Source organism: Bubalus bubalis, chromosome X (assembly GCF_019923935.1).
Source record: "Bubalus bubalis isolate 160015118507 breed Murrah chromosome X, NDDB_SH_1, whole genome shotgun sequence".
Taxonomy (NCBI): Eukaryota; Metazoa; Chordata; class Mammalia; order Artiodactyla; family Bovidae; genus Bubalus; species Bubalus bubalis.
In genome coordinates this window covers 142,429,486-142,454,819 of record NC_059181.1, presented here as the reverse complement: position 1 = coordinate 142,454,819, position 25,334 = coordinate 142,429,486, and the positions used below count along the sequence as shown (strand labels likewise).

At 46.7% G+C, this 25,334-nt stretch overlaps 2 protein-coding genes across 5 annotated transcripts in view; one reads left to right on the top strand and one right to left on the bottom strand.

Annotated features, from left to right (window-relative positions):
• The first annotated feature begins 1,876 nt into the window (after positions 1-1,876).
• On the top strand, positions 1,877-18,967 carry LOC112582363 (zinc finger protein 75D). 4 transcript variants are annotated; one of them, XM_045164434.1, is made up of 7 exons: positions 1,877-2,160; positions 6,835-7,358; positions 8,536-8,725; positions 9,422-9,498; positions 9,830-9,956; positions 15,515-15,882; positions 18,790-18,967. In XM_045164434.1, exons 2-6 carry the CDS (start codon positions 6,912-6,914, stop codon positions 15,739-15,741), a joined length of 1,068 nt encoding a protein of 355 aa, XP_045020369.1. In that variant the 5' UTR covers positions 1,877-2,160; positions 6,835-6,911; the 3' UTR covers positions 15,742-15,882; positions 18,790-18,967. The 4 variants fall into 4 exon arrangements, with proteins under 4 accessions (XP_045020369.1, XP_025133175.3, XP_045020370.1 ...); XM_025277390.3 differs by lacking the exon at positions 1,877-2,160 and adding an exon at positions 4,576-4,866 and having other exon boundaries at positions 15,515-15,666; XM_045164435.1 differs by lacking the exons at positions 1,877-2,160; positions 18,790-18,967 and adding exons at positions 4,579-4,866; positions 17,429-18,783.
• Positions 18,968-21,392: 2,425 nt separating this feature from the next.
• Positions 21,393-25,334, bottom strand: part of ZNF449 (zinc finger protein 449) — a 35,987-nt gene continuing 32,045 nt past the window's right edge. Inside the window, exon 6 of the transcript XR_003106750.3 lies at positions 21,393-22,273. The gene's annotated coding sequence lies outside the window, so the exon portion shown is untranslated. The remainder of the gene's footprint in view (positions 22,274-25,334) is intronic.

Below are 25,334 nucleotides of genomic sequence, written 5' to 3'. Positions count from 1 at the left end.
GAAATTTAAGTGAATTACAACCTGTATTCCTGGAGACTCTAGTCATTTAAAATTTTTTTTTTCTTTTCTTTGAAGCATATAAGCCATAGTAGGTAATAAGGAAAACTGAAGAGATCATTATACTTATTTCCATATTCATTCTAAATGGCTAACTGTATAATCTAATTTCTATTGAAGACAATTATAAGGAATAACTTTGAGCAGATTAATATTAAATTCACATGGTTTACAAATCTCACTATTTAAAAAAGAGGAAAAAGAAAATGCCTTTATCTGACCATCCTCACTGGTTAGTGACCCAGCTGAAAGGTAAGCCTGGAATTATCCAGAAGCAACAATGCTCTGACTTTTCTTCCATTGTCATAAAACATTCGGTTGAAAATGCCTGACCTCAGGAACACAGCTTTGAAAGAATCATTCTGAAAACGACTCCCTGGTGAAGCAAACATGTTTACTAGTTTTACAATCACAGATAATGCTCTGTGTCCTCTCACACTTTTGGGCAGCTTTGCTCTGCAAATAAGGATTAACCCTATCTTCTGAGTGTAATCTTAGTTTGCATGTTAAAAGGCGGACAGGCGCTCCTTGTTTATTTTCCTCCTTGGCGTGCAGATCTCTGGTATCCTTGCCAGAGTAGTTTCTCACACTTATTTTTCACACTAACCTCAGTTTCATCTCCACTGTACCACTGAGCTACACATAGTTTTTCCTCTTCGATTCTTATAGATAACTTTTGTCCAAATGGCTCTGCTGCTGCTAAATCGCTTCTGTCGTGTCTGAGACTGTGCGACCCCATAGACGGCAGCCCAACAGTCTCTCACGTCCCTGGGATTCTCCAGGCAAGAATACTGGAGTGGGTTGCCATTTAATTCTCCAGTGCATGAAAGTGAAAAGTGAAAGTGAAGTCGCTCAGTCTTCTCTGACTCTTAGCGACCCCATGGACTGCAGCCTACCAGGCTCCTCCATCCATGGGATTTTCCAGGCAAGAGTACTGGAGTGGGGTGCAATTGCCTTCTCCACCAAATGGCTAAATACTAGGTAAACAATGAAAATTTGGAGACACTGACAATCTGAGATATCCGGGTTCTTAGAAAGATGCCTTCTCCAAAGAACTATGCTAAGCACTACAGGACGTGTAAGATGAAACAAGAGTCCTGTCCTTCAGGGACGTATAATATACTAGCAAAAGCATGGGGTATTACAACTGGAGACCTACATTGGTCTAAAATCTGCCGCCTGTAATCCACGTGACTGCGGACAACACGTCCTGTATCTGAATTTCTTTATATGTCAAAGAGAAATATAAATGGAAGGGACACCATGAGGTTAAAACCTACCTAACAAGAATAAACAACAACAGTTGCGAGGTATGTGCCTGCAAACCAGAAAAGGATTTTAAAAATACCAGGGACTGCTGCTCCTGATCCAGCGAGGGGTCTGGCCAGGACGACCAAAAGTCTCTTAACTCGAGTCCCCGGGACAATCCTAGTGATGAGTTTCGGAGATAGGGGTCCTCGCCAGGCGAACTTCCCGGTAGAAAAGGCCACCGTCTGTTGGAAGGCGATTCAGCAGTAATCTGGACGCAAGACACGCGGCAAGTCGGGGGGTGGGGGGTAGGGGGGTTGGGGGGGGCGGGGTCCGAGACCGAGGACGCTCGCAGGAGACAGCCTCCTTCGCGGCGCCGCTGGGACTCTCGTGAGCCCGAGACTCGGTGACCTGAACTGTGCTTTTTGTCTGCATCCGGGGCCGACCCCAGGATGGGGCAGACCTGCGGGACACTTACTGACTCCCGCGGGCGCGAATACGCGAGTTGGGGGGGGGGGGGGGGGGAGGGGGGGGGGGAGGGTGGGGGCGGTGATGGGCGTGGCTATAACGCAGCCCCCGGAAGCCATCCTTTCTTTTCCGGTGGGCGCCCGGCCCACAGCGCGAGACCCCAAAATGGCGAGCCGGGGTACGGTCTCGAGGCGCTAGAGGGGTCGCGCCGGGGACGGAACTTCCAAGGTCCGCGCGCGCCCGGGGCCTCGCGCCTTCCCGGCACCGCCGCCTGGGCGCGGGAACCCGGACCTGCCTTCCTCCCCGCACCGGCGCGAGGTGTGGTGACTGCATAGCCGAGCCCAGGAAGAGGGAATTGGCGTCCAGGGAAGCCAGAGCTGGGTGGAGGTAATCGAGAAGCTGATTTTCCTTCGGGGTGTGGTCAGGAGAGCCTCGAGAAATAACGAGCCATACCCTTAGAGATACCTCAGGAGCCAGCGCGGGTGGCGGGAAGGCCGGAAGTTAGCCGGGGCGGGCGGCCTTTTCGTTTCCGCTGTGGCTGCTTGGCCCGGCGGCGGGTGGGTCTGAGACCCGGCGATACCTGTTCTCGAGGAGGCCGGTCCTCAGGCAGGCACCTACAGTCATATCTTACCTGCGGAAGCAACCTTTGGTACACCGTGTGGAAACCAAACCCAGGGTTGCTGCGGAAGTAGACTCGGAGGCTGCTGGTGTGTTGAGAGCTTTTGGTAGTCTGGACCCAGAAGGTGTAGGTGGGCCATAGGGCCGAAAGGCCTACCAGTGCACCCAGCGAAACTTGCCCGTTTCTGCTGGCTTACGAGCGTATTGCTGGTGAATTTGAAAGTCGCGCAGTGGTGTCCAACTCTTTGCGGATACAGTCCATGGAAATTCTCCAGGCCAGAACCCTGGAGTGGGTAGCGTTTCCCGCCTGCAGGGGATCTTCCCAACCCCGGGGTCGAACCTAGGTCTGCCACATTGTGGGCGGATTCTTTACCACCTGAGCCACAAGGGGGAAGTCCCGAGAATACTGGCGTGTGGGTAGCCTATCCCTTCTCCAGCAGATCTTCGCGGCCTGGGAATCGAACTGGGGTCTCCTGCGTTGCGTTGCAGGCGGATTCTTTACTAAAACTGAGCTAGCGGGGAAGCTCCGAGAAAGCGGTCGTTTCAGCCTCCAAGACTAGTTTCTGCTGACAGAGAAATGCAGGAAGTGTCCGTGTACCTCTCGAGCCATTTCTTTGAACACCTGTGGCTTCCTTGAAAGAGCTTTGTTGTTGTTTCTCTTGGGTCACCTCTGAGAAAATCAGACTCACAAGGCCATCGTCAGCCTTGCTTAAAAATCTCTCTGACCCTGAGGAAATGTCAAGTCAAGACAAGGGTTACCTTTTCTAGGACCTTTCTTGTTTCTGAAGAACCTCAATCGTCCCTGTTTCTCCGTTTGTTTGTTTGTTTGTTTGTTTGTTTGTTTTAAGAGTGTGACGTTTGGCTCTCTTGGAAACAAAGCCAGCTGTCAGTTTTTCTAGTAAAGTGAGCAGAAATTTTCATACACAGGTAGAAAGGGGCTGCTGCTGCGAGGTCGCCTCAGTCGTGTCCGACTCTGTGGGACCCCACGGACGGCAGCCCGCCAGGCTCCTCCGTCCATGGGCTTCTCCAGGCACGAGTGCTGGAGTGGGGTGCCATTGCCTTCTCCGCCAAATGGCTCAATACTTAGGTAAACGATGAGAATTGGGAGACACTGACACCCTGAGATATCCGGGTTCTTAGAAAGATGCCTTCTCCAAAGAGCTATGCTAAGCACTACAGGACGTGTAAGATGAAACAAGAGTCCTGTCCTTCAGGGACGCAGAATACAGGAGCAAAAGCATGGGGTATGACAACAGGAGACCTACAATTGGTCTAAAATCTGCCGCCTGTAATCCACGTGACTCTGTGGACGCCGCGTCCTGTATCTGAATTTCTTTAGATGTCAAAGAGAAATGTAAACGGAAGGGACACCACGAGGTTAAACCTACCTCACAAGAATAACGGAGAAGGCAATGGCACCCCACTCCAGTACTCTTGCCTGGAAAATCCCATGGACGGAGGAGCCTGGAAGGCTGCAGTCCGTGGGGTCGCTGAGGGTCGGACACGACTGAGCGACTTCACTTTCCCTTTTCACTTTCATGCGTTGGAGAAGAAAATGGCAACCCACTCCGGTGTTCTTGCCTGGAGACTCCCAGGGACCGGGGGAGCCTGGTGGGCTGCCGTCCATGGGGTCGCACAGAGTCGGACACGACTGAAGCGACTTGGCGGCAGCAGCAGCAGCAAGAATAAACAATAATAGTTGGGCAGCACGTGCCTGCAAACCAGAAAAGGATGTTAAAAATATCAGGGACTGCTTCTCCCCATCCAGCGAGGGGGTCTGGCAAGGAGGAGGACCAAAAGCCTCTTAACTCGAGTCCCCGGGACAATCCTAGTGATGACTTTCGGAGATAGGGGTCCTCGCCAGGCGAACTTCCCGGTAGAAAAGGCCACCGTCTGTTGGAAGGCGATTCAGCAGTAATCTGGACGCAAGACACGCGGCAAGTCGGGGGTGGGGGGGGGGTGTGGGGGGGACGGGGTCCGAGATCGAGGACGCTCGCAGGAGACAGCCTCCTTCGCGGCGCCGCTGGGACTCTCGTGAGCCCGAGACTCGGTGACCTGAACTGTGCTTTTTGTCTGCATCCGGGGCCGACCCCAGGATGGGGCAGACCTGCGGGACACTTACTGACTCCCGCGGGCGCGAATACGCGGGTTGGGGGGGGGGGGGGGGCGGTGATGGGCGTGGCTATAACGCAGCCCCCGGAAGCCATCCTTTCTTTTCCGGTGGGCGCCCGGCCCACAGCGCGAGACCCCAAAATGGCGAGCCGGGGTACGGTCTCGAGGCGCTAGAGGGGTCGCGCCGGGGACGGAACTTCCAAGGTCCGCGCGCGCCCGGGGCCTCGCGCCTTCCCGGCACCGCCGCCTGGGCGCGGGAACCCGGACCTGCCTTCCTCCCCGCGACGGCGCGAGGTGTGGTGACTGCATAGCCGAGCCCAGGAAGAGGGAATTGGCGTCCAGGGAAGCCAGAGCTGGGTGGAGGTAATCGAGAAGCTGATTTTCCTTCGGGGTGTGGTCAGGAGAGCCTCGAGAAATAACGAGCCATACCCTTAGAGATACCTCAGGAGCCAGCGCGGGTGGCGGGAAGGCCGGAAGTTAGCCGGGGCGGGCGGCCTTTTCGTTTCCGCTGTGGCTGCTTGGCCCGGCGGCGGGTGGGTCTGAGACCCGGCGATACCTGTTCTCGAGGAGGCCGGTCCTCAGGCAGGCACCTACAGTCATATCTAACCTGCGGAAGCAACCTTTGGTACACCGTGTGGAAACCAAACCCAGGGTTGCTGCGGAAGTAGACTCGGAGGCTGCTGGTGTGTTGAGAGCTTTTGGTAGTCTGGACCCAGAAGGTGTAGGTGGGCCATAGGGCCGAAAGGCCTACCAGTGCACCCAGCGAAACTTGCCCGTTTCTGCTGGCTTACGAGCGTATTGCTGGTGAATTTGAAAGTCGCGCAGTGGTGTCCAACTCTTTGCGGATACAGTCCATGGAAATTCTCCAGGCCAGAACCCTGGAGTGGGTAGCGTTTCCCGCCTGCAGGGGATCTTCCCAACCCCGGGGTCGAACCTAGGTCTGCCACATTGTGGGCGGATTCTTTACCACCTGAGCCACAAGGGGGAAGTCCCGAGAATACTGGCGTGTGGGGAGCCTATCCCTTCTCCAGCAGATCTTCGCGGCCTGGGAATCGAACTGGGGCCTCCTGCGTTGCGTTGCGTTGCGTTGCAGGCGGATTCTTGACTAAAACTGAGCTAGCGGGGAAGCTCCGAGAAAGCGGTCGTTTCAGCCTCCAAGACTAGTTTCTGCTGACAGAGAAATGCAGGAAGTGTCCGTGTACCTCTCGAGCCATTTCTTTGAACACCTGTGGCTTCCTTGCAAGAGCTTTGTTGTTGTTTCTCTTGGGTCACCTCTGAGAAAATCAGACTCTCAAGGCCATCGTCAGCCTTGCTTAAAAATCTCTCTGACCCTGAGGAAATGTCAAGTCAAGACAAGGGTTACCTTTTCTAGGACCTTTCTTGTTTCTGAAGAACCTCAATCGTCCCTGTTTCTCCGTTTGTTTGTTTGTTTGTTTTAAGAGTGTGACGTTTGGCTCTCTTGGAAACAAAGCCAGCTGTCAGTTTTTCTAGTAAAGTGAGCAGAAATTTTCATACACAGGTAGAAAGGGGCTGCTGCTGCGAGGTCGCCTCAGTCGTGTCCGACTCTGTGGGACCCCACGGACGGCAGCCCGCCAGGCTCCTCCGTCCATGGGCTTCTCCAGGCAAGAGTACTGGAGTGGGGTGCCATTGCCTTCTCTGTAAAAGGGGCACCGTAACATTCATATGTGTTCCCAGGAGGTGCCAAAGAAGCAGTGTTAATTCCATCTGATATATTAGTAGGGGAAACTTGGTGATAGGAAGAAGGTTACTTTTTCTCTAATTTTTTTCTGATCTGGGTGTCTCAGTTTCCCTTCAAGTATTAATATGATGGAGAAGAGAATGTAGATGTTCCATGAAGTAAAGGAATCAGTCTGCATAAGAAGTTGAAGGACAGAGCAGTTGTCCCTCATCTCACTGAGCATAAGAAACTGGAATGATCTATTAAAATGTAGAGAAAGTTAAATACCCCCGTTTATAAAGGTGGGACAGGAAGTGCACAGATTAAGTATTGGATAACTTCAAAGCTCCTTTTAGCAAATGCATGGAAGTTTTTTCATCCCTCAACCTTAAAGAAAAAGTGATGAACTAACATTTGTCTTTCCAGAGTTGTATATTTGTTTCAAAGTTGGGTAACAGAGGAAAGGTTCAAAACATGTCCTGAGTCTTGGGCCTTCTCGAGTGGCAGTTAATTTTAAAGAGGAGGCAGAACGGTTACTTTCTGTTCCTCCTTTTCTGATAACTTTCTGTTCTTCACTGATAACTATAAGTAGTAAATGTGCGTCATGTGGCTTTCTTCTTGATGTGTACTTTTTTTTTCCTCCCCTCTCTCAGTGCCCTTGGGGAGAAGATCCACTCATTGGTTTTGTACCAAACCTGACAAGGCCTCAGTTATCAGGTGGCCCAGGAGGATGTCACAAGCAGGAGAAAAGCTGTTTCCAGAGCAAATAATGATGAGCCCTGTGAAGGCACCTGCATGCTTGTACCCACATGTGGAGGTTTTACAGGGGACTAAGAGGTCTGTGAAAGAGAGTTCCAATAAGAGTAAGAAATCCAGCCCACAGATGGGCAGTCTTAATCCTGAGAGTGCTCGCCAGCACTTCCGGAGCTTCTGTTATCATGACGCACCTGGACCGTATGAGGCCGTCAGCCAACTGCAGGAATTATGCTCTCAGTGGCTGAGGCCAGAGATCCACTCAAAAGAGCAAATCTTGGAATTGCTGGTGCTGGAGCAGTTCCTGGACGTTCTGCCCAGTCATATCCAGAACTGGGTGCAGAAGTATCATCCACAGAACGTCAAAGAGGCTGTGGCCCTGGTAGACCGCTTTCAGAGAGAATCTGGTGGAATAAGCAATGAGGTGAGCAGAAAGATTCCTTACATGTACACTGTGAAAGAGGGTGAGAGTGGGGTCAATAATTGGAGAATGAGATGGATTAAGTCCCTCTTCTGTTGTTCCTTTAGAATAACTAAGTGCAATCTGAAATCACAGGCTTGCAGTGACAGCTTCCAGGTTTGGGAGTTCCTGAGAGTCTTTTCCTGGCCTTAGAAAAAGAAATGCGTTTTGCCCTCTTTAGGGCCAGGGTGAAGTGAAGGTGGTGGGCCTGGCCTAGCATGGCCAGGGAGACAGGACTTAGCAGCCAAGAAATAAAAGGCAAGAAAATGCTAGGAAGGGAGAAAAAAAACCTCCAAATGCAGGGTTTTAAAGGTCAAAGGCAGGAGAGGGTAGCAGCCAAAGTGTAAATCAAACCTTTCTGGGGAGACTGCAAAGAAAGAGAAGAAATGGAAAGAGAAAAGGCAAACAAGGATCAGAAAGAAGAAAAAGGCTAACAGTAAAATGGAGAAAATCTGAATGCTAAGGGGTGGTGCTCTCTGGGCTGGGAACACACATCTCAGGGCCAGGAGAAAAGCGTCTCCGTGGCCTGCCTTCATGCTTTGGCTTGGCCTTGCTGGTGAGTGGGTAACCAGGCCTGCCCTGGGGAGATGGCAGCGTACTTCTCCTTGAGAGCCCGCCTTGAGCACAAGTGTCTTATACACCTGAAGTGTATGGCGGAAAGTTGAATCCAGCTCTTCCCCCATTTTTTCCTCTGCTGCATCCCCTTTCTCCATGAAATTGTTCCCTGGACGTGGGAGGATTGGAAAATCCAACTGACAGAAAACCCTCTTTTATTCATTTTCTTATTCTTTAGAGGAAACTAGAAAATAAAAGTCCACTAAATCAAGGATCCAAGTCTAGAAAGCAAGAGCTTGGAGGCAGTGAGAGAACAGGCAGCCTGCCCCTACCCTGCTCGTGGCCTGAGCTGTGGCTGTCCAAGGAGCTGTGGAGGCAAGCAACAGTCATAGCTTCTCTCATTTTAATCTGATTTTCCCAGATCATGTGTACAGTTCCTTGTGAGAGAATCATGGCGCAATATATCTCTTCATTTTTAAAAATTTCCTTACACACTCCCCAAACCTGGACTCGACTCTTGTTTGTTCTTCCATCACCACCCCAAAACCAAAAGCTCTTTTCTAATGAGGATGGGGGTTATTTGTAGGTCACAGCCCATGAACTGGGAAATGACACAGCGCTCTTGGGAGGAACAGAAGTGGCCCCAGTCTTTAAGTGGAAGCCAGCAGAGCCCCAACCAATGGGTGTGTTCCAGGAAGAATGTTCGAATATATACCAGGTACTGCAGGAGCCGGGCTGGAATACTCAGAAAGAAAGCCAGCCTGTGGATGAAGGAGGTGAGGAGTTTCATCATAATTATCTTCTCCTGGGAGCTGTGATAGTAATTGGTTCAGGGAGCATTCCGTGGGAATTTTCCAGGTGCCCAGTCATGCTTTCAGTTAGGATGTCTTTCTAGTGGGAGTACAGTAGTAGGTCAGTGGTGAGTGAAGGTGAAGGCCATTCTGGGGTACAGAAGCATCCAAACCACAGAACCCTGGTATTCACAATGTGGACCTTCCTCTATGGAAATTTGAGAGGGGAGAAGAAGGTAGAGCAGGGACAAGGTGGGGGGTCATCTCACCGTTAGAAGTTAGAGGAGAAATTGGGATCAGAAATGGGCTGTCAGTGGCAGAGTGGGAAGAGAATTGTACACCAGGAAAAAAGGGATAAATCGCCCATGTTTCCCACCAAGGTTTTAGTTTTCAAACACCTCTAATGCTTGCCTAGCTCAGTGAACGTTTTCTTTAATGAGAGGAAAAGCAGTGGATTTCCTTTCATTTAATGAAAACTGGGAACCAGTTCTATGGAGTGGTGGCTTTTTGGTTCTAGTTTATAAGGAGAAGGCCACTTCGGGTGCACATGTGTGAGCTCGCGTGTGCACACACACACGTGAAGCTGAGCTGTCTTTACTGAAGGAGTCTTAAAACTGTAGAAGTTGGTTTGGGGTATTCATAAACAGAAAATATACTTTTTTTCTGGCTCCTTCCCCACAGCTGTGCCTGCTAAAGAGAGTCCAACCTTTTCCCCAAGGTGGAAGTTGGCATCTGAGCGCACCTTGCCTAAGTCCCAGGTGAGCTGTACTTTACAAGCGTTTTCAGGCAGCCTGAATATGGCCTTGTCTGCTTTTCTCTGCAGCCCATGATCCTGCCTTACACAGCAGATGCTCTGAGGCACATTAGCCCCGGGTGTTCCCTAGGCAACTAGAATTGGCGCTGTGGGATTGGGCACCTCCCAAGCTGTGTCCTGATCTCTTGGGCACCTTTTCTGTCATCTCACTTCTTTTCCCTTGAATCTTCTCTTAACTTTTTTGGTAACTGGCCTCCCATGTAATTCAGAAATGAGTGATAGGACGGCTTCTGTTGTAGCGAGTATACTGAACTACAACTTCCTCTCTTCTCTAGAGTCCATTGACATTTGAAGATGTGGCCTTGTATTTTTCGGAGGAAGAATGGAAAATAATGACCCCTGATCAGAAGACCCTCTACCTTGATATAATGCAGGGTATCTATGAGGATGTCGCCTTTCTAGGTAAAGAGTCTTCCTTTCCTTTGTACAGCAATTGAGCAATCTGTTACATCCTCAGTTCATGGAAAATGCACACCTGTGAGAGTGTCCCAGTGTCCCAGCAGTGGGTTGGTTCTCAGCTTGATGGTGTGAGGGAGAGGGAAGGCAGATCCAGATCACCTGGAGAGCTTTTTACAGATACACATCTTTCTCCTAAGTAGACTGCGTGATCTATCATCCTCTTGCCCTACCCTGCAAGCCCACTCTTGCCAGATCTTTTCCATGTCAGTAGAAAGCACAGTTTACCCAGTTGTTCAGGCCCCGAACCTCCAGTTATCCTTTTTTCCAGTCCTTTTGTTATACCCTACCCCCCAGCCAATCAGGGAGCAAGTACTCTTAACTCCGTCTTCAAAATAGGTCCTGAAAACAACCATGTCTCAACCTCTTCTGCTCTTACCATCCTGGTCTCCACCGCTTCATCTCTAACCAGGTCTGCTGGAATACCACAGGACTCCTGTCCCACGACGTTTCCATGTGTCCTTAGGGTTAGTTCCTAGCTTCCTCATGGCACATCCAGCCACAGCCACAGTAGAATATAAAGAAGATACTGAGTTTAAGATTCCGCCCATTTAAATGTTTGGAGTAAATAAAAGTATAGAGAGTTATTCACTTTTTCTGAAAATAGTCTGGAATTTAGATGGCAGTCCATGACCTCCAAGTTTTATTCTCAGAGCATTATCATTGCACCCTAAACTTAAAGTCATGTGTTTAGCACAAGGGCAAGAACCATAGACCCAATGTCCCTAAGAGTTCGAGGACATTCTTGGAGAGTCTCTTTGAGGTAAATGTACATATAGGAAGAGGAGAAAATTCCTTAATAGGAGCCTTTATAAAGGCTTAACAATTTTAAGATTTTGTTCCTATATATTTTTAAAAATTAACCTCTTTATTGACTTATTTGTAGATTCACATGCATATTTAAAATGTAATACAAAGAACCCATATACACTTTACCCATTTTCCCTCAGTGATAACTTTTGCAAACGTATATGATGTCACAACCAGGATAATAAAATGGGTACAGTCCACTGACCTTTTTCATAGTTCCATTTTTCCTTGTATTCATTTGTGGGTGTGTATGTATTTAGTTATATAAGGTTTGATCACATGTGGAGGTTTGTATATTCACCACCCCAATCAAGATCCATTACCACAAGGATCCTTCCTGTTGCCCTTTTATCCATATAACAACACACCCTTCCCTCCCACACCCTACCTCGTCACCAACCTGTGCCAACCACTGATCTGCTTACAGTTTTTAAAAATTTTGTCATTTCAAAAATACAGCTTTGGGAGATTAACTTTTCTCCTTCACAATAATTCCCTGGAAATTCATCTGAGTTACTGTGTGTATCAGTAGTTCATTCATTTTTACTGCTGAGAAGTGTTCCGTAATATTGATAAACCATTGAAAGGTATTTTTGCTGTCCTCAGTCTTGGGCTATTGTGAATAAAACTGCCATGAACATTCCTGTACAGAATTTTGTGTAGAGATGGTAAGTTTTAGAGAGAGAGAGTGAAATTGCCGTTTCATATGGTAATTAGATGCTTAATGCTAAACTGGTTTTGAGAGGGGCTGCATCATTCGACCTTCCTAGCCAGCAATGGATGTGATCGTTTCTCCACATTCTTGCCATTGTTTAATAGTATTACCATTTAAAAAAATTTTTTTGGCTTTCTGTTAAGTATGTAATGTTATCTCATTGTGGCTTGGACTTGCATTTCGCTAATAGCTGATGATGATGTAGTTTTTCATGTGCTTATTTGCCATCTTTACATTATCTTCAGTGAAACGGCCTTTGCCATGGTTTTCATTAGGTTGTTTTTTAACTGTTGAATTTTGAGAGTTCTTTTATAGATTGTAGTGCTTTCTTGTGTATATGGTTTGCAAGTAGTTTCCCCAAGTCTGTATATTTTTCTTTTTATCCCCTTCCCATGGGTTTCCACAGAGTAAGTTTTTTATTTTGATGCCCAATTTTTCACTTTTCTTTTTACCGATTGTATTTTTGCTATCAGGGCAAGCCATAGATCCCTAAAATTTTCTATGTTTTTCCTACAAGTTTTTTAAGTTTGCATTTAAGTCTGTGATTCATATTGAGTAGATTCTATATAAGATACGAAATTCAGATTGAAGCGCATTTGTTTTTCTGCCTGTGTAGGTCCAGTTGCTTCAGCCTTGTTTATTGAAAAGGCTGGCCTTCCTCCATTGAATTGCTTTTGCACTTTGGTCAAAATCAGTTGGGCATACTCGTGTATCTGTTTTGTTCCATCGAGTTATGTGTCTCTCCCTCTGCCAATATTGCGCTGTCTTGATTACTGTAGCTATACAGTATAGAAAGCCCGAATCAAATAGAGGCTTTCTTCCCACTTTATTCTTTTGTCAAGATAAATTTTATTTTAAGCTATGCTAGGGCCTGTGCCTTTCCATGTAAAGTTTAGAATACGCTTATCTATAAGAAACTTTTTTGGAATTTTGCTAGAAATATCATTAAGCTATATGTGAATTTGAGGAGGAATGATATCTTTACTGTGTTGATTTTTCCAAACAATGAACACAGTATGTTTTTCAAGTTTTCTTTGATTTCTTTCATCATTTAAAAAATGCTATCTACTTATCTATTTTGGCTACACTGGGTCTTTACTGTGGTGTGCAGGCTTCCCTAGTTACAGCTCCAGGGCTCTTGCTAGTTGCAGGGTGCTAGCTTCATTGCCCTGGGGCATGTGGGATTTTCGTTCCCCAACCAGGGATCAGACCTGAGTCCCCTGCATTGGAAGGTGGATTCTTAACCACTGGACCACCAGGGAAGTCCCATCACCAACTTTTTGATAGAGAAAAAAATTTATTTTATCTATGTTTTTGTTGGCGTATAGTTGTTCATCTACTTTTTATAATTTTCAGTGTGCAGATCCTCTACATGTTTGCCAAGTATATGCAGGAGCATTTAATTTTCATTGGCACAACTGTAAATGGTATTATTTTAAATTTTTGTTAAAACAAATGTTCAGTGTTTTTATATAGGTCTGCCTCTAATTTTATGTTTTCTTCTTTTATCCTTTGACCCTACTGAACTTGCTTATGAGTTCTATGAAGGTTTTTTTTGGTAAATTTCTTGGGGTTTTTATACATAGTCACATGATCTACAGTGCTTTTTATTTCTTTCTTTATTTGTTGCCTTGTTGCAGTAGGTCCAACTTCTGGTACAATGTTGAATAAGAATGGTGAGAGCAAACATCCTTGCCTTCTTCTGAATTTTATCATGGAAACGTTACGTCTTTCACTTTTACCTGTGATGTTAGTGCAGGGTTTTTATTGATACTTTATCAGGTTGATAATAATTCCTAACTTTCCTAGGGTTTTATTTATTTATTTTTGGCTGTGCTGGGTCTTCATTGCAGCCCTCGGGATCTTTTTAGTTGAAGTGTGTGAACTCTTAGTTGTGGCGTACAAATTCTTAGTTACGTCCTTTCGGTATCTAGTTCCCTGACCAGGAATTGAACCTGGGCCCCTTGTATTGGGAATGTGGAGTCTTAGCCACTGGTCCACCAGGGAAGTCCCTCTTGAGTTTTTTTTTTTTTTATCGTTTATGGATGTAGGGTTTGTCAAATACTTTTCTGTGTCAGTTAATGGGATTATGATCTTTCAAAGCTGGTTGATATATGGTGGGTTATGTTGATTGATTTCAAATATGGAAATCCTACTTGATCACGGTATATAATGCTTACATACTGTTACATTCAGCTTGCCAATATTTTGTTGAGGATTTTCGTGTTGAAGTTCATGGGAGATGTTAGTCTGTAGTTTTCCTTCTGAGTACTGTCTTTGTGTGATTTTCTTACCAGGGTAATTACTGGCCTTATGAAATGATTTGGGTAATAGTTCTTCTTTTCTGGAAGAGATGATATGAAAGTGGTGTTAATTGTACAGATATTTTGTAGAACGCTCCAGTAACACTATATGAATCTGGAGATGTCTGTTTTGGCAGCTTTTTAATTATGAATTCGTTTTAATTTTCAGAGTGCTGTTCAGATTATCTATTTCACACTGGTTGAATTCTGGTAGTTTGTAGATTTTGAGAAATTTACCCATTTTCCCCTAACTTTTAACATTTGTGAACATAAGTTGGTGATAGTATTCCCTTATTATCTCTTTAATTGCTGCAGAATGTGTAGTGATAGACCCAGTTCCTTCCTGATATGGATGGTTTGCATCTTCTTTCATTTTTGCCTAAGTTAATACAGGTTTATCAGTTCTATTAATTTTTTGAGGAGCAAGTTTTTTGTTTAATTTCTGCTGTGATCTTTATTATTCCTTCAATTTTTATTTTCCCTTTTTTCTAGTTTCTTGAGGTAGAAACTTAGATTATTTATTTGAGAGCTTTCCTCTTTTCTGTTGTGTGCCTTTTAGGGCTATACATTTTCCTCTGAGCATTCCTATAGCTGCATTCCATATACTTTGATTATATTATATAATTTCATTTTCATTTAAGTATGTATTTTTAAATTTCCCTTGAGACTTTCTCTTTGAATCATGGATTATTTAGAAGTATATTTCCATTTGTTCCCATATATTTAAAATTTTTCTGTTGTCTTTCTGGTTTTGATTATCAATCTGATTCCATTTTTGCCAGATTGCCTTTTCTCACTCAAGTTGTGGTTTTTTTCTTTGGTTTTTTTTTTTTTGGTTCTAGGTGTGCTGTGTGATTTATTTTTTTGTATCCTGATCATTTTGTCTATTATGTTAGGAGAGTCTGAGTCCTATTTAAATATTTTAATGGGCAGTCACTCTGTTTTAGTTTAGCATGTAAGTTCTTTTCTACTTTGTGGAATATGTGTCTAGTGACAGCTTAATTTTCAGAGCCTTTATGGTATTATTTTGGTCTCCTCGATTTATGTGGTACTGCTGGGATTCCCATGTGCTCCTGCTCATGCTGCCAGAGAGTGAGGAATGAGGAAGATCTTTACTTAGGCTAGAGTGTCTCTCAGTGGCAATCTCTGACCCGTAGGGATGGAGAGGCTTCCTGGGGCCGGCTGCTAGTGGCTGGTTAGCTAGGTCCATCTTGCTAGTTCTGCATGACAAATCTGATGTCTCCGATTGGAGTTCTGATGTTGTCAGACGGTTTCCCGTTTCCGATTGCGGATGGAGTGAGCCTATTCAGGTAGCCTTCTGTTGCTCAGTTGAGATTTGGAAAACACGAGATCTGGGTTGCCTACATTTTTGGATGTGGGGATGTAAGATACCTACTGTGTTACTCTTCTAGTCCTAGAGTCCCAAACCATTTTGCCTTCCTCTTACCACTTTACAGAATTCTCTGTTCATTGTATCTTGCATTCTTGAATGGATTTGTAGTTGTGCCCAGAAAGGAAGACCAGGGAAAAATGGGTCTGTGCCATTTTGTCCAGATTGGACCAAAAATCCCTTGTTCCTGTATTTTTAAAAAGCTGTCAGCATTGATTTTTCTTCCATGCCTACAGTTTTCTTGTTCTGGGAAACAGATGGCTGATTCTTCTGTTTATTCCAACAGGGTTAAACCTCAAAAATGACACTGGAAATGACCCACCTGTATCTCTTCCTACATTAGAGATACAACCATCAGGATGCGAAGTATTAAGAAAGGCCACCATGAAAGACGCTGAGACAACAGTGGGCAATGTAAATCACGGTGATACATTCAGGGTACGGAAACGACCTCGCAGTCCCGAAGCCCCAGCTCTGGCCAGCCACTTTGTGGCTGGTGATGAACTGCACTAAAACTCTCAAAACGGGCCCTTTCCATCAAACTCAAGAAAATTATCTGAGTGCAGCCAACCTGTTGTTTCACTTTAGCCAAAGGAGGGAGCAGAAGGAAGAAATGCTTCATTAGAAACATGAATGATTGACCCTGACCTTAAGGTAGGAGGCCAGAGGTTGGACGTGCGGGCTGGAGGGAGGCTGTTGCCATGGCATCTACATATCCAGCCCCTGGGCGGCTTGGGAGAGGAAGGGACCCGTGGAAGCCAGCCTGGAAAGCTGCCGAGCCAAGAGCAGGCAAGGCAGGGTGCACGCAGGCCCTCTGGACAACCTTGTCATATTTACAACTTGGGGATGAGAGGTGGCTTCCTGGGCATCTCCGAGGGTCAGCCCATCACCTCGGCCCATGGCCCCGGTAATGTCACCTGAACACGGGGGAATGGAGGGAAACGGCCCTGGAGAGGCCCGGAAAGCCCTAGAAGAGAGCGGATGCTGGCCCCCTTGTCCTCCACGCCTCGAGAGGCAGCCTGGACGGATGGTTGTGTTCTTGGCCCAAGCCCAGGTCTGTCGCTTTCTCAGCCCTTCACAAGACTTCCTCCTGGCAGGTCTCTGGGACTGCTCTCTGCCTGCTCCTGCTGTCTCTCTTGCTCCTCTCCACCCTCCAAAGCTTTGCATCAGGGGACAGGGAAGAGTGGGAAAGACGTGTTCCTCCCAGCCCTGCCTCATCTCAAGCACGCTCCCTCCACCTCCTATCAGTGCCCTCCTGGTGCCACAGAATGCGCTGCTCCAGTCCTGGACAGCCTCCAGCAGCCCCTGTGCCCCCAAAGGATTTAGGAAAGTGGGAGTCTCCTTGAGTGGAGGGCAGCTATCAGGCCGGGGTGGGAGAGCAGATGGAGAAGAGCCTTGTAGGTTAGGCAACAACTGGGGAGACGGGGACATCTCTGGGTGAAGAGGCAACTCTCAAATCCCGTGTTGTTCTTGCAGAAACTGGTGTTAGAGGTGGTGAACTGCCCCTTCTGTGGTTAAGAGAATCAAATCCCTGCCTGGGGCACCCCTGACCCTAGAGTTGCCTGGGGAGCACCCGAGAGAAGGGCCTGACCCCTCGAGGAGAGGCAGGGCTTCCAGGTGGAGAGCCCTAGGGGAGGGGTGGCCTGGTGATCCAGTACTAGCATGGGGAAGGAAGGATGGAATTAGAGACACTCCGGTGGAGCAGGTTCTCCCCACCTGCTGGGCTCTGGGAAGGGAGACATTTGCCCTTGTCACATAGATCAGAAGTGGGGGAGCTGAACCTGCCTCTGGGTCTGCACTGCCTACCTGCCCCCCAGTCTCTGGGAGACCTGGCACAGTGGGATGGGGGAGGGGAGCACAGGCTCCCAAGACATCTAGAGAGAGAGAGAGGCCCGTGGCCGGGAAGATGAGAGCAAGTCACAGGGAAGAACTGGGGGACAGTCTGAGCTGAGATGGTCACAGGAGAGATGAGTCCCAGAACCCCCTTGGGGAGCAAGGTCCTTACACACAAACCTCCCCACCCCAACCCAAGCCCCACCCAAGGCTTAACCAGGGGTTCCTTGGTGTTGAGTGGCATAGGCCTCTCAGCTTGGGTGGGGGTGTTGGCTGGCTCCTGGGGCCGAGTGTAGTAGGAGGGAAGGGATACATGTGGGTGGGGTGGAGTTGAGACCCATGCATGACCCCATGTCTCTGTCTCCAGGCTGCCCCTCCTGCTAGGATCACACAGGAGCATCTGCTCTGGATGGGCCTGCAGCGGTCCTGGCTGAGCTGCTGACTGGTGCACCAGGAGCTGCACTGATGGGGGGGGCCTCATCCCCATCCCAGATCCACATCTGCCCCCTCACTGATTGCTTGCGGTCCTGGTCCTCAGTTCCTGGGACTAAGAACCACAGCAGCCTGGTTGCCCCTGGGGCAGAGGGGCTGAGCCTCACACCATGTGCCCTTCTCAGCCACCCAGGTCCCAGCTGAAGAGCTCTGCCTGCCTCACCCCGAGGCCTGAGGCTGCACCCGGGCTACCACATGCCCCCCGCAGATTCCCACAGACGGAAGGGCGCTGGTGGCTTCCTCCCTTGTGCCACGTTGCCTGGAAACCCCTGGTCCTGGTGGCCTCTCCTCCACCCCAACTGTGTCCCTCCAGGACCACTTCCGGGAGACTGCCAGCCTTTGGACTGCATCCCTGGAGTTCTGAGAGACTGTGACATGGGCTGCAGGGGAGGAGAGGAGCGGAGGACCAGGGGCCTCCTTGGGGCTGATGCGTAAATGTGCCCTTTTCAAGTTTGGGTCTCAGGCTCTGTGTGTCTGGATCCCCAGCCACAGCCTCTTCTGGGCCAGCCTGAGAGGACCTGGGGAGGGCACTAGGGAGGGTCTTTACTTAATATGTGCGTGAATGTGTGTGTGAGTGCGCATGTTGAGTGCATGTGTGAGTGTGGGGATGTGTGTGCGAATTTGCATTTGATGCATGAGGGCCCGAGTGTGTGAGCATGGGCATGTGTGTGTGGGTGGATGAGTGTATGGGATGAGTGCAGATGCATGAGTGTACTGATGTGTGTGTGTGAAGGTACGGGTGTGAGAGTGTGTGTGTGGGTGTGAATATACATGTCAGTGTGCATGTGTGAATGCGTGTGTGTGAGTGTTTATGCACACATGAGTGGCTGTGCGTTGCAGAAGGTGCTGAGCTGTTTAGTGGGTGTGCTCTGGGGGACGGGCATCCTGTCCTCCCCAGGCTCCCAGCTCTGTTGGAGCTGCCTGGGCCCTGGGAGGCCGCTTCCCAAAGTGGAGAAAGTATGTTGGAGATTCAGGGGACCCGGGCTCAGAGACCCATCATCACCTGCAGAGAATCCCCCCTCCCCTTGGGGCTCTGGCTGGGGCTGTCTGCCCCCGAAGGTATTGGCTGTGGGAGGGGCGGGCACACGTCCTCAGCACGTGCTCCTGCCACTATTTTTCTTACCGTTTTGATCTTGAGTAGTTTGCTGCTGCTGCTCTCCCGCCTCTTCCTCATCTCACTAGGCCTCTGCTGCTCTCCTCTCTATGCACTTTATTTATTTACAATCTCTTTTTCAGGCAGTGGAGGTTCTACGCCATCACCGACTTGAATAAGACAGCTTTCCCTTTTCTGTGTGTGATGAACTCTTCACCAGTCAGCACAGCCTGGTCAGAGAAATGTTCTTGTTTTCAGTGTTGTCAAATCTTGTGTCTATCTAAGTTAATAAAAAAAATTATTTGAGTTCAATAAAAAAAAAAAAACAAAACACAGAGGCCTCTTGTTTCTGGTGTGGTGCCCCCTTGGAGGAGAGGGTCTGTTGGTGAGCTCACCCCACTCTGGTGGCCAGAAGCTGGGGGAGGGGAGCATCCTGAGGACTATAATTGGGTGGGGTCATGGCAGGAAACCAGTGAATGTTATACTTCATATTAACAGAACAACGGGGTAATACATAATCATTCCAAAAGATTTAAAAAATGGATTTGGTGAAATTCAATACCCATTCATGATTTTAAAATCTTTTAAGAACATTGAAATTGTTAGGAACTCATTCTTCTGGCAAATAGTCTATAAAAAACCTCAGTGTGCATAATATTTAATGGTGAAAGAATGTTCCTAATATTGGGAACAATGCATGGTGTCTACTATTGCCATTTCTATTCATCATTGTAGTGGAAGCTTGAGCAAATGGAATAAGCCCCCTACCCTGACAAATCCATCCTAATTGGGAAGGAAGAAATAAAGCTTTATTTATTCACAGATCATCCTGTATGGAGAAAATAACAAGTAAAGCACAGACACAAAAAAGCCACTAGACCCATAAACAAATTTAGCAAGGCCAACAGGACACAATATCAACATCAAAATATCGCTTATATGTGTACATACTAGCACCAAAAATTCCAAAAATGAAATTAAGAAAGCAACTGGATACACAATAGCCTTCAAAAGAATAAAACATTAGGGATAGATCCCATAAAATATGAAGAAGACCTGCAAACTAAAAATCACTTAAAAATTATAAGACATAGCTGAGAAAATTTAAACTTAGTAAAGATAGTTCAGGGATTGGGAGACTCGATATGGCAACCTTCCCCAAGTTTATCTGTAGATTGAGCCCAATATCTATCAAAATCAGCTGAATTTCCTGTAGAAATTGACAAGCTGATCTTACAATGTATGTGGAATATACATTTATATCACCTTAAATAGCCAAAACATTTTGAAAAAGGAAAAGAGTTGAAGGATTTATCATACCTATTCCCAGAAGTCATAAAGCCACAGTAATCAAAACAGTATGAATCTTGTACAAAGATAGTCACGTAGATCAGTGGAACAGATTGAGAAAGTATGGACAAATGCTTAAATTTATGATGAGATGGGTCTTCTATTACGGCAAAATACACAACAAATGTTGCCATTTTAACCATTTTAAAGTATCAAATTCAGTAGCATGAAGTACATCCCCAATATGTAACCATCACCGTTATCTAATTCTAGAATATTTCCATCACCACAGATGAGAACACCATGTGCATTGTCAGTCTTCATTACCTCCCTACCCTGGCTCCTTGGCAAATCCAAATATGCTTTCTGTCTCTAGGTATATACTTTTTATGGGTATTTCATACAAATGGAATCATATGACATGTAACCTTTTATACCTAGCTTCTTAGTGTAATATTTTGTAGTTCATTCACATTATCTGTAATTCATTCACATTATTGTATGTTCCTTTTAATGGGAGAATAATATTCCATTTTATGGATATATGACATTTTATTTATCCAGTCATATGTTTGTGGACATTTGTGTTGCTTCTACCTTTTTGCCATTGTGAATAGGGTTACTATGGACATTCAAGTACAAGTTTTGTTTGAACACCTGATTTCAATTTTGGGGGTCCACAACTAGGAGGAGAATTGCTGGATAACATGTTAATTCTATGTTTAACTAACAGAAGAACTCACCAAACTGATTTACATAGAGGCTGCACCATTTACAGTCCCACTTAGTAGTGTATGATGATTCCACACTCTCCAACAGTTGTTATTTTTCTCTTCTAATTTGCGGTTATCCTAGTATGTGTGAAGCAGTTTTCATTTGCATTTCCCTAAGGCTAATGATGTGAAATTGGACTTCCTGGTGGCTCAGACAGTAAAGAATCTGCCTGCAGTGCAGGAGACCAGGGTTTGATCCCTAGGTTGGGAAGATCCCCTGGAGAAAGCAATGGCTACCCACTCCAGTATTCTTGCCTGGAGAATTTCATGGACAGAGGAGCCTGGTGGGCTACAGTCCCTGGAATTGCAAGAGTTGGACATGACTGAGCAGCTGACGACACTTTCAACTTTGAATGATGTGGAGCATCTGTTCATTTGTTTGGTAGCCATTTATATGTTTTCTTTGCAGAAATATCAGTACTTTGGGATAAATTTGACAACTTCTGGAAGACCTGTACACTGAAAATTACAGAAGGAATTACATACTACAAACAAATTGATATATCATGCTCACAGATTTGAACACTCAATATTGCTGGATGGGAGCTCTAGAAAACTGACCTATAGATTCAATGCATTCCCAATGAAGCAACAGGAGGACTTTTAAAATAAATTGACAAAGTGATTCCACCTTTCCATAGAAATACAAAAGGCTAAGGAGAGCCAAAATTTTTGAAAAAGAACAAAGATGCAGGATTTATACTACTTCATTTCAAAATGATATAGATCAACTAATTCAGTGTGATCTTGGTATAAAGATAGATTTACAGATCAATGGATCAGAACAGAGTTCACAATATACTCAAAACTATATGGACGATTGCCTTTTTTTTTAATTTATTTTAATTGGAGGCTAATGACGAGGTGGATGAAACTTTCAGAGTGAAGTAAGTCAGAAAGACTGTTGCCTTCTGACTGAGATGTAAATGCAGTACAACAGAGAAAAATAACATTTTCAGCAAAATACTGGAAACATTGGAAAAGCACATCTTTAAAAACAAACTCACATAACATACAAAAATTAACTAGATATCATGAGACAAAACCAAAATACATGCCACCTGCAAAGTACTGCAGTACTGAGAAGCACTACTCCCTGGAAGCTTGAGGGCCAAGAGGTTGACGTCAGTGAACTGTGTTTTACAAACAAACTAAGGGAGATTCATAATGATGTGCCCAAAGCTACACAACTAGTGGGTGGGAGATCCAAGGTAGCAGCCAGGTTTCCTGACTTTCGGCTTAGGCTTTTCTGCACTATTCTGGTCAGTTGCACCCTGTGGCAGATTCCCTCTGATCCCAGAGGACAAGTTCATGCCTTGTTTCTGGGACAAAGCCCCTGTCACATGTCCTTGCATCTAAATCCATGACTTGTGGGACTTCCCTGGAGGTCCAGTAGTTAAGATTTCAGCCTCGGGGGCTCCCCAGGTGGTTCATTGGTTGAGAATCAGCCTGCCAGTGCATGACACGTGGCTTCGATCCCTGGTCCGGGAAGATTCCACTTTGCATGGAGCAACGAAGCTGGGCTCCACAACTGTGGAAGCCCTGGTGCCCTAGGTCCTGTGCTCTGAAACAAGAGAAGTCAGGGCAATGAGAAGTCTGAACGCTGCAAAAAAAACTACCCCTGGCTCACCGCAACTAGAGAAAGGCCCACCACAGCAACAAAGACCCAGCTGCTGCTGCTGCTGCTGCTAAGTCGCTTCAGTCGTGTCCATCCCAGCAGGCTCCCCCATCCCTGGGATTCGCCAGGCAAGAACACTGGAGTGGGTTGCCATTTCCTTTTCCAATGCATGAAAGTGAAAAGTGAAAGTGAAGTCGCTCAGTCATGTCCAACTCTTAGCGACCCCATGGACTGCAGCCCACCAGGCTCCTCCATCCATGGGCTTCTCCAGGCAAGAGTACTGGAGTGGGGTGCCATTGCCTTCTCCAAAGACCCAGCACAGCCAAAGTAAATATATAAATAAAAAATTATAAAGAACCTGTGAACTGATTATGTGGTTCTGATATCTATGTTAGTGGAGCATCACCATCTGCTGGTTGATTCCTTGAACTATATCAGAAAGCCCTTGGGGTGTTGTGTTGCCAAAGGCTTCACCACAGACACAGTCACTGCTGCACAGCCTTTTTTGATAAGGTCAAGAGAAGAAAGAGAAGATAGCTTTTGGGGCGCAGGAAGGGAGTGGGGGTGGTGGTGGATGTCAACGTGAGCTTATAGAATCTTGTATAACTCGAAAATATATTTGAGCAGCGTCTTCTACTGGTGGATTCCTTGAACTGCATCAGAAAGGTCCAGGGGAGATGTGTTCCTAAGGCCTCAACAACAGGAACAGTCACCTGAGAAGAGCCAGTTTTGATAAGGGCAAGAGGAGAAAGAGAAGTGAGGTCTTGGGGCACAGCATAGGAGTGGGAGGAGCGGATGTCAATGTGAGGCCGTAGAGCCTAGTATAACTCAATAACCTACCATCTGCTGGTGGATCTCATGAACTACATCAGAAAGCCCTGGGGATGTGTTGGCCACTCATTTTACATCAATCAATGAACACTGACCAAGAGGAACATTGACCACGTGGAAGCAGTCTATCCTCCAGGATAAATCTTTGTTAGTGATCAGCTTGATTCAGAGCTGATCAGACGAGCTCCACAGTCTCAGGACCTCAAAAGGCAAGGCACTGGCTGAAGCTTGCGAGGGCGTGATGACTAAAGTTCTGCCTCTGACCTTCCATCCACACCAGCAGTGAGAGCCCTTAGGCCACTTCTGTAGTATATGCTCGCTTGCTACTCAAAGTGTGGTCTAGGGACCAGCAGCATTAGCATCACCTGGGAATTTCTGACTCAGGCCTCCATCACAGGCCTATTGAACCAGGACTTGCACTTTCATAATATGCCTGGTGATTCCATGCACATTAAAGTTTGAGAAGCACTACTCCCTGGTAGCTTGAGGACCGAGAGGTTAACATAAGTGAACTGTATTTTAAGTGAGTTTAAAAAGACTCACAATGATGTACAAAAGCCACAGAACTAGGGGTGGGAGATTCAAGGTTAGCAGCCAGATTGCTTGATTTTCAGCTCAGGCATTTCTTCACGCTTTTGGTCAGGTGCACCCTGTTCATGCTTTGTTTCTTGGACCAAGCTCCCGTCATATGTCTGCATCTAAATCTATGACCTGGGGGAACTTCCACAGTGGTCCAGTCAAGACTTCACCTTCCAGGTCTTCCCTTGGGGTCCCAGTGGTTAAGATTCCACCTGCCAGTGCAGGGGACAGAGGTTCAATTTCTGGTACAGGAAGACCCCGCATGCCAAGGGGGAACTAAGCCAGGGCGCCACAACTATTGAAGCCATCACCAGGGCCTGTGCTAGGAAACAAGTCACAGCAATGAGAAGCTCATAAAATTGACCCAAGAGAAGCCCTGGATCGCTGCAGCTAGATAAAAGCCCACTGAAGCAAGGATGACCCATCACAGTCAAATAAATACATAAATAAAAAAAAGGAACCTATTAACTGATTATGTGCTTCCGATTTCTATGCTAGTGGAGAAGAGCCATCTGCTGGTGGATTCCTTGAATTACATCAGAAGTCCCTTGGAGTATTGTGTTGCTAAGGTCTTCAGACACAGAGACAGTCACCCTCGCACAATTTTGATATGGACAAAAGAAGAAAGAGAAGAGAGGTCTTGAGGCACAGGAAGGGAGTGGGAGTAGATATCATTGTGAGACTGTGGAGCCAAGTAGAACTCGAAGAGCTAGTGAATCAGTGCCTTCTGATGGTGTATGCCTTGAACTACATCTGAGAGCCATGGAGGTGTTGTGTCAACAAGGCTTTCAGCGACAGGGAGAGTCACGCCTGCACAGTCACGTTTGATAAGGGCAAGAGAAGAAAGAAAAGACAGGTCTCGGGGCACAGGAAGGGAGTGGGAGAGTAAATGTCAATGTGAGGCTGTAGAGCCAGGCAGAATTCAGGAAATGTAGTGGAGCAGCCCCATCTGCTAGTGGATTTGTTGAACTAAATCAGAAAAGCCTGCGGGTATTGTGTTGCCAAGGCCTTCAGGCACAGGGACAGTTCCTCCTGCACACCCAGTCTTCAGAAGAGCAAGATAAGAAAGAGAAGAGAGGTCTTGGGGTACAGGAAGAAAGTAGGGGGAGTAAATCTCAATGTGAGACTGTAGATACTTATATAACTGGAAAACTTAGTGGGGCAGCGCCATCTGCATGTGGAATTCTTGAAGGACATCACAAAGCCTTGTGGGTGTTGTGTGTCCATGACCTTCAGGTACAGGAGCAGCCATCCAGCACAGACAGTTTTGATATGGGCAAGATGAGAAAGAGAAGGGGGGTGGTCCCAAGATGGTGGAGGAAAAGGATAGGGAGACCACTTTCTCACCCCCAAATTCATCAAAAGATCATCTGAATGTTGAACAACTTCCACAAAACAATTTCTGAACACTTGCAGAGGACACCAGGCACGCAGAAAAGCAGCCCAATCTATTCAAAAGGAGGTAGGACAAAATATAAAAGATGAAAACAGACAAAAGATTTAGGGACAGAGACCCGTCCTGGAAAGGGAGTCGTGAAGGAGAAGTTTCCACATTGTAGAAAAGCCTTTCATAGGTGTGTCTGTGGGGAGTTTTGGG